Source organism: Podarcis pityusensis (genome assembly GCF_964106645.2).
Source record: "Podarcis pityusensis genome assembly, chromosome: 3".
In the NCBI taxonomy this organism is placed as follows: domain Eukaryota; kingdom Metazoa; phylum Chordata; class Lepidosauria; order Squamata; family Lacertidae; genus Podarcis; species Podarcis pityusensis.
This window is the reverse complement of record NC_138026.1, coordinates 120,426,020-120,437,434: the sequence shown is the minus strand read 5'-3', so window position 1 is coordinate 120,437,434 and position 11,415 is coordinate 120,426,020. Positions and strand designations below refer to the sequence as shown.

The 11,415-nt window shown below is 49.0% G+C and overlaps 1 protein-coding gene across 2 annotated transcripts in view; it reads left to right on the top strand.

Moving 5' to 3' along the window:
- Positions 1 to 572: 572 nt before the first annotated feature.
- LOC308474589 (L-gulonolactone oxidase) overlaps positions 573 to 11,415 on the top strand; it is a 51,130-nt gene continuing 40,287 nt past the window's right edge. Inside the window, exons 1-5 of one of the 2 annotated variants that reach the window (XM_081001096.1) lie at positions 573 to 723; positions 4,608 to 4,709; positions 6,363 to 6,488; positions 7,874 to 7,968; positions 8,725 to 8,815. In XM_081001096.1, coding sequence (XP_080857222.1) covers positions 721 to 723; positions 4,608 to 4,709; positions 6,363 to 6,488; positions 7,874 to 7,968; positions 8,725 to 8,815 — 417 coding nt within the window. In that variant the 5' untranslated portion in view covers positions 573 to 720. Of the gene's footprint in view, positions 724 to 4,607; positions 4,710 to 5,468; positions 5,692 to 6,362; positions 6,489 to 7,873; positions 7,969 to 8,724; positions 8,816 to 11,415 lie in introns of those variants that run through there. The other variant, XM_081001097.1, reaches the window with a different exon arrangement.

Sequence of the window (11,415 nt, the reverse complement as noted above, 5' to 3'; positions counted from 1 at the left end):
AACCACAGAGCCTAGGGCTTGCCGATCAGAAGGTTGGCGGTTCGAATCCCTGCGACGGGGTGAGCTCCTGTTGCTCGGTCCCTGCTCCTGCCAACCTAGCAGTTTGAAAGCACGTCAAAGTGCAAGTAGATAAATAGGTACCGCTCCGGCGGGAAGGTAAAAGGCGTTTCACCAGAAGTGTTCACCAGAAGTGGCTTAGTCATGCTGGTCACATGACCCGGAAGCTGTACGCCGGCTAAATCGGCCAATAAAGCGATATGAGTGTCGCAACCCCAGAGTCGGTCACGACTGGACCGAACGATCAGGGGTCCCTTTACCTTTGTGACTTCCCTTGATCAATGGCAGAACCTACCCCAGACCCAGTTTAGAAACCCCCTTGTTTTGGGGCCCTTCCCCGATACATGTCAAGTTTCCTCTGCTTTCAACGCCTCATCCTTCCTTCAGCACAAATTGCCAGGATCATCATTAAAGTTTGCTTTAAAGAATCTCTACCTGTTGTCTGTCAACTATCTCAAACTGTCTCAAATTAACCACAAGCCAGCCTTGCAGAGGTTACTCATTAACCCTTTTTTTCCTGGAAAGTGGCCTTCCTTGCCTCCTCCCAATTCCAGCAGCTGTTCTCCTGAGATCTGCTGTAGACCACACCCGCCTTGTCTCGGAGGAAGACCCTCAGTCTCCTGCTAAGCTTTCCTTTGGATATTCAAAGAAGCCACAAACACAATGGTAAGAAAACTCTCTTTTAATATATATATATATATATATATATATATATCCTGGAATGGATCTTGTTCTTCATTTTGAAGCTGGTGGGTGCGGGGAGCAGAGGGAGAACTGGACACAGTGGCTTAAAAGGCCATCCATGCACTTAGAATCACAGAATCGTAGCATTGGGAGGGACACCCGAGGATCATCTAGTCCAACCCCCCTGCAATTCAGGAGTCGCAGCTTTCCATTAAACCATGGGAGTGGAGTGCACAGAACAAAACTGTTCCCTTAAGTTGGCTTGGAACGTCTGTCGCCAAAAGCAGTGCAGATGTGAACGGGTTTTCTTTTTTTAAAATAAAATGTATTTATTTAGTTTTTCAGATTAAAACGATACAGTCACATATCCAACATGCCAAGAAAAAAGCACACCAAGAACTGAGGCCAATGTAAGTTTCAGTTGTGGGAGTGGTCCCTATTCACAAATCAATAGTCAATAATAACAAAAACTACCGTATTTTTCGCCCTATAGGACGCACTTTTCCCCCTCCAAAAATGAAGGGGAAATGTGTGTGCGTCCTATGGGGCGAATGCAGGCTTTCGCTGAAGCCTGGAGAGCGAGAGGGGTCAGTGCGCACCGACCCTTCTCGCTCTCCAGGCTTCAGGAAGCTATCCACAAGCCTTGCAAGCCCGGCAGGAGGTTCCGCGGGCTCGCAAGGCTTGCGGGCAGCAGCCTGCAGCCCACAAGCTTGGGGGATAGCGGGGAGGCGGAGCGCCGCCACCCCGCTATTCCCCAACCTGATCTGGAGGCTGGCGGGGGGGAGAAGCAAGCTTGCTTCTCCCCATGGCCAGCCCCACAAGCTCGGGGGACAGCGGGGCAAGCCGCTGCCCCACGGAGGCTAGAGAGGCTGTCCCTGAAGGCAGAAGAGGGAGACGGAGTGCTCCGTCTCCCTCTTCTAGCTTGGGGATGGCTGCGCAAACCTGGGGGGGGGGGGGAATAAAAAAATTTCCCTTGATTTCCGCCCCAAAAAACTAGGTGCGTCCTATGGGCCGGTGCGTCCTATAGGGCGAAAAATACGGTAATCCATTCAAAAGCTTTTCTGTGCGTTTTCAATTTGGAAGTGAGCCTGTTACCTTTTATATGCACTTAAAGGGGTAGATGAGATCCCTAGATCTTAACGGCACAGAGTTCTAAAGTTCAGCTGCAGTTTAATTTGAGGTCTTAAAGAAATGATGTATAATCCTGATAGCTATTCAGACCCGTAGGGGTCATGGTTTTAAGTAAACGCACAGAAAAACTCAAGATACACATTGATCTACCCACACGTAGTTGTTACCCCTGAGAAACGTAGAAAATAACAGGATATATTTATCCGAAAGTCTTCAAACTTACACAACCCTTTAAAAATTGGTTGATGAAGGTGAATACATCGAAACGGGGTCCTGTCCTGGTTTGTAATCCATAATTGACTTCTGACAATTATGCTCTATGTTTAAAACTGGGACCTTTACGTCGAATTTGACTTCTGACTTCTGTTCAATGATTGAAACTAAGACTTCCACGCCAAATCCGACTATGGACTAACATAAACTTACCTCTACTCATAAACTCTTATCCCTAATTATGTAACAAATTATTGTGTTACACATATCCTTATGAGTTTGAGTTTGTAACCTCTATTTGAGTTTGTAATCCTTGTCAGAATACATACTTTTGAATGGATTAGTTTTTGTTACTATTGACTATTGATTTGTGATTAGGGACCACTCCCACTATTGAAACTTACATTGGCCTGAGTTCTTGGTGTGCTTTTTTCTTGGTATATTTAATAACAAGTACTCCAACTTATCTTGTGGGACGCGGGTGGTGCTGTGGGTTAAACCACCTAGCCTAGGACTTGCTGATCAGAAGGTCCCTGCAACAGGGTGAGCTCCCGTTGCTCGGTCCCTGCTCCTGCCAACCTAGCAGTTCGAAAGCACGTCAAAGTGCAAGTAGATAAATAGGTACTGCTCTGGTGGTAAGGTAAACGGCATTTCTGTGCGCTGCTGTGGTTCACCAGAAGCGGCTTAGTCCTGCTGGCCACATAACCCGGAAGCTGTACGCCAGCTCCCTCGGCCAGTAAAGCGAGATGAGCGCCGCAACCCCAGAGTCGGCCACGACTGGACCTAATGGTCAGGGGCCCCTTTACCTTTACCTTTACTCCAACTTATCTTACATATCCAACATGCAAAATAAAAACAAGATTCCAGAGAGTCTCCTGGGTTTCCCTCCTCCCTTTGTGGGTCCTATTGTGAATCATTTCCTCCTGCGTCTTTTATGATAATCCAAATCTTCTACCTCTCCACTGTGTCCAAAATTCACATTAAACTACAAGTGATATTCCAATCCAACTTATGACTTCAGCTGTTTACAATGGATTTTAAGATAAGTTATAAAATTTTGGTCTTCCTGACTTCTGATTCTTCCGGTCATTTTAGCCGTTTCGGCATTATCCATCAACCTGATCTGCCATTCTTCTCTGGTCAGGACTGCATCTTCTTTCCATCTCTGGGCCAATAACATCTGCGCAGCCATGGTCGTGTACATAATTTGTCTTTTCTGCTCCCTTGGGATTTCGGCTCCTGAATGTCAAAGGGTTTTTCACTTCACCCAATGTAAATGCCTACCCAGTACTTTCTGGTGGAAGAAATCCACACCTTGGAGCAATATCATCAGCAAGACCATCAGCAATAAAAGGGCAAGGGATGTCTGTATGTGGCCATATAATGGGCAATAGGTGTCCATGAGGATGTCCCAGCGCTGAAACCATCCTGAATGGTGATGTAAGCAAAATCTGCTCCATTTCCCTTATGGGGGTATCCAAGAGCCCCTATAGAGTCCTTAAGTGGGTTCCCTATTGGTAGGAGAAAATAACAGAAGCCAACCAGAGAATACTGAGAAGCAAAGCAGCTAGTAAGCCTGATCTTTATTAAACTGTTGCAACAGGGTCCTCACTCACCACACACAGCAGGAAGGAGGAACCCAGAACAATGGTGTGCAAGCCCTTATTTAAACTTTTAAAACTGCCCACCCTGTAGCCCAAGGTAAAGGGTAAAGGCAAAGGGACCCCTGACCATTAGGTTCAGTCGTGGCTGACTCTGGGGTTGCGGTGCTCATCTCGCTTTATTGGCCGAGGGAGCCAGCGTACAGCTTCCGGGTCATGTGGCCAGCATGACTAAGCCGCTTCTGGCGAACCAGAGCAGCACACGGAAACGCCGTTTACCTTCCCGCCAGAGCGGGACCTATTTATCTACTTGCACTTTGACGTGCTTTCGAACTGCTAGGTTGGCAGGAGCAGGGACTGAGCAACGGGAGCTCACCCCATCGTGGGGATTCAAACCGCCAACCTTCTGATCGGCAAGTCCTAGGCTCTGTGGTTTAACCCACAGTGCCACCCGCGTCTTGTAGCCCAAGACCACCTCCCAAAACATCATACATACATTCCAGAAGGAGGCAGTCTACAGCAGAGGAGACGGTCTACAGCAGAAATCCTGCCTGCCGGGGTACCTGATAATGGTCACTGATTGCATTACCTGGGCAGCCTGGCCATTCTTTTGTGATGGTAAATACTTCAGTTCCTGAACCCAGGTCACAGGCTCACCCTATTCATACACAGATACGCCCTTAAGACAGGTAAGCAAAAGACAATGGAGAGGCTTTGCCATTTCCTTCCTCCTTGCAGAGAAATATTTGTGGTCAATTTGGGAGAGTCAAAATGGTTTCAGGATTGTTCTCCTGTGCTATTTCAGACACACGGTCTACATACTTATGTGTTTGCCTTGTAAATTTATGAACATTTAGTTTATATATTTGAGACCTTAGCTTCTTATAACAATGGTATTTGTTTTGTGTCTCTGGGCGTTAGGTCCATGGCCAAGGTGGTGTCAGATTCCAGAACTGGGCTAAGACTTATGGCTCCTCCCCGGAGACGTATTTTCAGCCAACTACGGTGGATGAGATCAAGGAGGTAAGTGGAGGGAGGTTCCAGTCAGTGTGACTTTCCCAACTTTCCCTAGATATCAGGTGTAGGACAGACAAACAAAGCTCACCCTTCTAGCCTTCCATCTTTATGGTCTTGGAAGACCAGGAGAAGGATGCCATAGCCACAAGCTCAGTGGGGAGCCAGGGTCAGCAAGGGTTAAAATCACATGGGAAAAGTCAACATCTCTGAGATATGACTCCAAAAGGATAGAGCAAGTAAAAAAAGAACAATGATTTCGGCCAAGGCCTTTGTCAGCGGCTTTTGTTTTTTCCTACAATTTACCCAACGTGAGCACCAGAAAACCATGCACAATTGAAATCTCATCTGAATAATCTCCATTAGTTCAATCGGCGTGACATCAAGGATTTCGAAACGGGGCCTTTCTGACTTGAATATGCAAACACTTGTTTTTAACTTGGGTTCATCAGAGGGGGCATCGTTGCGTGGTGAGTTCCCGCCTCCCCCCAGTGGAAATAAAGACACATGACACAATTATTTAGGTTAATGGGCTAAAAATGGCCACAACTTTATTGGTTGCAGGTAATGGGCAGTATTGGCTTAGGCATTGGTCCTAACCGACTATATCCAACTTCTGCCCATCCGCTTGAAGTCCAGGAAGGGTTAACCACCAGTAGGGGGAGTCCTGCTGATGCACATCAACTAGGAAACCCCGGGGTCACCAATAGGGGCGTGGCTTAGGCCCTCACCTCCATAGGCTTCGGACAGGGCCACGCCCCCTGGAATCCTTTACCAGAATACCCTTCAATATGCGGGGGAGGTGATGGCGCTACCTCCCCTCTTCCATCTACATAACAATACCCTTACCAATGCCTAACCGCCAATGCCGAGGAACTTGTGGCGATTTGCTACGAGGTAGGCGAAAAACCAAGTGGCTGGAGCCAATTTGCCAAGAGGAAAAAATTCCTACCAGGCCCCTCAACGGCGACCAGCCAAGGTCCATAGCAATGTCGGAAAGAAAAACCTAATGGGGGTGAGGGTGGGAAACCGGAGCAGCTGAAGCGGTCAAAAGAGGGAGATCCCCGGCCGTGCCAGTGCTAAATAGCGCAGGCCACGCCCCCCAGGCCAGCCGATTGGCTGGCCAGGGGATGATGCGGCCGGGGATTCTTTCAATCACGCGGAGGCTGAGGCCAGCCCCAACACACGTGGAGGGGGCGTGAAGCCCGCAACCCCACCTCCTCTCCAGCTCGGAAGTGGCTTTGCCAGTGGGGGCTGGTACAGCAGAAAGTGGGAGGCCACTGGTGGGCAGGGCCAACTCATTCTAGGCTGGTCCCCATCCTCCTGCTACCTGTTCAATTCTACATCTATGTATGCTGGCTGGACCTGTGGGAGTTGAGTTCAAAACATCTGGAGGGCGCCATGTGAAGGGTGAGACTTCAGAGATCATGGAGGGGATGGGAAGTGGAAAGGTGGGGTGGAATATCAGTGCACCTCAAGGCCTCAGGGTATGGATGTGGAACCTGTGACCCTCAAGACTCCAACTCCCATCATCCCTGACCATTGGCTATTCTGGCTGGGGCTGTTGAGAGTTGGATCCAGCAACATCCAGAGGACCACGGCTTCCACTTCCTTGAGCTCGGGGGTCACCTCTGTACCAATGCCTGGTTGTCCTCTCTGCAGATCTTGGATCTGGCCAGGCAGAAGAGTAAGAAGGTGAAAGTGGTGGGAGGTGGACATTCCCCCTCGGACATTGCCTGCACGGATGACTACATGATCGAGATGGGAAGGATGAACAAGGTGCTCAAGGTAAGAGAGCAGGATTCTCCCTTTCTGGGTCCTTCTCATGGCCCACCTAGCTCAGATTCCACCTCACAGTACCTGGCCAGAGAGATGACTTGGAGCAGAGCTCATCCATGGGGTGACCTCCAGAACGTATTAGGAGACATACTGGGAGAGGATGAAATTAAGTAAGACAAACCTTAAACCGCAATTATGTGCAATTTGGGTTATAAACGTCAACACTGGGTGAGCAGGAAGTCACTAGTTGCGTTGAATTGGGATATAATTGTTGAGTAACAAATGTAACTTCCTATATGGTAAAAAGAACAAAATATTACCGTATTTTTCGCTCTCTAGGACGCACTTTTTCCCCTCCAAAAATTAAGGGGAAATGTGTGTGCATCCTATAGAGTGAATGCAGGCTGTGCGGCTAAGCCCAAAGCCAGAACAGGGAGACGGAGCACTGCGCAGCGCTCCGTCTCGCTGTTCTAGCTTGGGGTTAGCTGCGCAAAACCTCCGCAGGGCAGTGGGGTGAAGGCACCCCGCTGCCCTGCAGAGGCTTCAAAGGCCGTCCCCGAAGCCAGAACAGCGAGGCGGAGCGCTGCGCAGCCTTCATCCCGCTGCTCTGCGGAGGCTTCAAAGGCTGCACTCCGTTGGCTTCAGGCAGCTATCCACAAGCTTTTGGAGCGCAGCAGGAGTTCCCGCTGCACTCCAAAGGCTTGTGGATAGCCGCCTGAAACCTGAAGAGCGAGAGGGGTCAGTGCACACTGATCCCTCTTGCTCTCCAGGCTACGCTTCGCTGGAGAGGCGCTGCACGGTTTTCCCTCTGTGTGCAGCGCCCCTTCAGTGAAGCAGGAAGAGAAATGGAAGGGGCTCCGTTTCTCCTGCCGCTTCGCTGAAGGGATGCTGAGCAGAGAGGGGGAGAATTCCCCCCCCCGTTCTCCCCCTCCTGTGGTCCAGTGCATCCTATGGTCCGGTGCGTCCTATAGAGCGAAAAACACGGTATATATAAAAAAGGTAAAGGGACCCCTGACCATTAGGTCCAGTCGTGGCCGACTCTGGGGTTGCGGTGCTCATCTCGCTTTATTGGCCGAGGGAGCCGCCGTACAGCTTCCGGGTCATGTGGCCAGCAGGACTAAGCCGCTTCTGGCGAACCAGAGCAGCGCACGGAAACGTCGTTTACCTTTCTGCCGGAGTGGTACCTATTTATCTACTTGCACTTTGACGTGCTTTCGAACTGCTAGGTTGGCAGGAGCAGGGACCGAGCAACGGGAGCTCACCCCGTCGCGGGGATTCGAACCGCCGACCTTCTGATCGGCAAGTCCTAGGCTCTGTGGTTTAACCCACAGCGCCTCCCAAGTCCCATTATTATATATAGATACAGATAAAAGAGCCAATCTTATCACTTGCAGGTGGACATAGAGAAGAAGCAAGTAACAGCAGAGGCTGGCATCCTTCTCTCTGATTTGAACACCGAGTTGAGCAAACACGGCTTGGCTTTGCCTATGTAAGTAAGACAACTTTGCACGTGCTGAAATGCCACCAATATCGGCGCTTGGGGGGCACCAGGTTGGCAAAGGCCTCTGTGAGTCAAAGGCCCCAGCTGGGATCTTTCACCCCCGATGCCCTCTCTTTAGCCGAGACGGCACTCAGAAGCCTTTGTGGCAAATGAGTTCTTTTGAGGAGTGACCTGCAGGCTCGCAGCATCGCATGCAAATTTGCTCAGATGCCCTGACATCGGGGCCAAAGGAGCCTTTTAATCACAGAAGGGCTTAATAAGATTGACTCCTCTTCTTTTGTCCTTCCATCTGCAGAATAATTGCAGGCTCTCTGCAATTCAGGACTGTTGTTCTGCTGGAGTTTGGGTGAAACTATTAGTTGGAAGGAAAGGTTCGCGTTGGAGGGGAAATGTCGAAAAGACAGGTTTGCCTGCTAATTTGGGGCACATTGGAGTGCTATTTCAGTCGCACCAAGCTGCACACACCTCGAAGGAATATCTGTATTTTCAGAAATGCAGATCAACAGCCAAGGCTCCTTCCTATTTCAATGCGCGTGTTCTGCGGCTTGATGTGCCGTGACATGCGTGTCTCATTTCATTTTGGCGTGTTCGGGATCTGGAGCAGGTGGCAATTAATTACCTTTTGTGCCAAACGTCACGTTCGCTAATATCATTGTCTCAGCAGCCGCCTTGGGGAATAAACAATAGAGAAAGCCTCTGCCTTCTTGCCTACAGCTCACATTCCCCCCTTTCCCCCACCTTCAGTCTAGGAGCCGTTTCGGATGTGACAGCCGCTGGCGTCATTGGCACCGGAACCCACAACACGGGGCTCAGGCACGGCATTTTGGCGACGCAGGTAAGAACCACACGGGCTGTAGCCAGAGGAGTCCAGGTGACTGGCAAGCAAGCAGGTCACATGACAACTTGTCAAGTAGCACAAAAGAGATGGCGCTGCTGAGCAGGACTTGAAGAGTGAAAGCTTTGGCCTAATATTCTCCAAAAAAGAGAGCTTATAAGGAGAGCCGGATGGATCAGCCCCCAAAGTCCACATGTCCTAAGACGTATCTCAGTGAAAGATAAACGACCCCTGGACAGTTAAATCCAGTCAAAGGCGACTATGAGGTTGCAGCGTCTGTAACCCGAGGTACCAATGTACATATATACCTAGGTATTACCAAAATGTAGTACAGTGGTACCTCGGGTTACAGACGCTTCAAGTTACAGACACTTCAGGTTATAGAGGCTCCAGGTCACAGACTCTGCTAACCCAGAAATAGTACCTCAGGTTTAGAATTTTGCTTCAGGATGAGAACAGAAATTGTGTTCCGGCAGCGCGGCGGCAGCAGGAGGCCCCATTAGCTAAAGTGGTACCTCAGGTTAAGAATAGTTTCAGGTTAAGAACGGACCTCCGGAACGAATTAAGTTCTTAACCCAAGGTACCTACTGTTTCACTAAAGGACTTTCAAATTTGTGCACTCATTTACCAAAGATGCGCCGCGCCAGCTGCGGCACTTGTCATTCACAACGGCGGCGCTTGTCAGACTTGGGAGCTCTGGGCAGATCTTTGCACCCTGGCGGTGCATATGCTAAAGACTCCCCTGGTTAGAAGGGACCCCAAGGGTCATCTAGTCCAACCCCCTGCAATGTAGGAATCTTTTTGCCCAACGTAGGACTTGAATCCGTGACCCAGAGATTGAGTCTCATGCTCTACCGAGTGAGCCATCCTAGTGACTAGATGTGCCATTGGTCTCATCTACCAGGCTATTATTATGTTCTTACTTTCATTTCTCTGATCTGAATCTTCCAACTTTCAGATGTCCACAAAATCTTGTGTTATAAGAGAGAAAGAGAAACATTCCTCTATCTACTTTCTCTCACGTCGCCTTTAACTTGCCTTTTCGTTAAACTGAAAAGTCCCAAACCTCGCAACATTTCCTCGTATGGGAGTCACTTCCAGTTTAGGAAAACATTTTCCTAAACAGATTTGTCCCGTGGGCAGATGTATCCTTCTAGCTTTAATAATAAAACATAGGAGGGGGATTGCTATAAGATCAATGATGTGAGAACAGGAATGGAACCAAACCAGATGGCAATTTGACAGGCGGTGAGATCATTAGAAGTTTCCCCCTAGATTTAAGGTGGCAGGAAACGCCGCGGAAAATTGGGCATTTTAAAAATCGTTTGTCTTGCGCCAAGCACCCACAGCGAAACGCTTCCTCAATATATGCAGAGGGAGCCCCCATATTTCACACAGCAGCAGTCAGGGCTCCCCAGAAATGAAGGAAGGTGAGAGGAAAAGGTACAGGGTGTTGCAAATTCAGCTGGGGGCACCTGGACACCCAAGGGCTTACGTTCAGAAATGATGGAAGTTTGTAAGGTCCCCTGAGCACTGAGACAGAAAGGAAGCCTGCAAAAGAGATTGTTATTAATTCAAAGAATGCGATTATTTATAGCCCACTGTTTAGCCAAGACCAGCCCCCAAAGCAGATTACAATTAAGCTGCAATAACAAGGTGCAATAACTTTGGGGGATATATTATGGGGAAAGAACTGTCTTTCCTGGCCCCGGGCTGTTACCACTGAGTTATTTACTTGCTTGGAGCAAAAAAATCACTGATAAAACTCCCACAAACATTGTGCATCACTGTTAGACTCAGCTCAGTATGCTGTCTTCCAGCCTCTGATAGCCAAGTGCTCTCTGAACATTTTTGGACTACAACTCCCATCAGCCACAACCAGCATGGGTGATGGGAGTTGTAGTCCACGACAACTGCAGGGTGCCAGGATGACAAAGGCTGCTGTAGTCATTTATTTTGCAACCATCTGTCATCTATTGATTTAGAAGCCAGGAGGGTCTTTGCCCATCAGATTATCTATTTTATTTGTTTATCTGTAACATTTATATGCCACCTTTCTTTCCAAGGAGTCCAAAGTGGTGTGCATGGTTCTCCTTCTCCCTCATTCATCCTCACGACAACCCTGTGAGGTAGGTTAAGAGATAGGAACTGGCCCAAGCTTCAGGTCTGAGTGGGGATCGAACCCTGGTCTCCCAGGTCCAATACTCCAACCGTTAATACCACACTGGCTGGCTTATATACACATGAGAAAGAAGAAGAAGAAGAGTTTGGATTTGATATCCCGCTTTATCACTACCCAAAGGAGTCTCAAAGTGGCTAACATTCTCCTTTCCCTTCCTCCCCCACAACAAACACTCTGTGAGGTGAGTGGGGCTGAGAGACTTCAGAGAAGTGTGACTGGCCCAAGGTCACCCAGTAGCTGCATGTGGAGGAGTGGGGAAGCAAACCCGGTTCACCAGATTACGAGTCCACCACTCTTAACCACTACACCTCCCTGGCTCTGTTAGATGTAAGAGGTGACATGATTAGCCCATCTTTGAGTATCTGAAGGGCTATTGTCACGTGAAAGATGGAGCAAGCTTGTTCAAGGATCTGGAAAC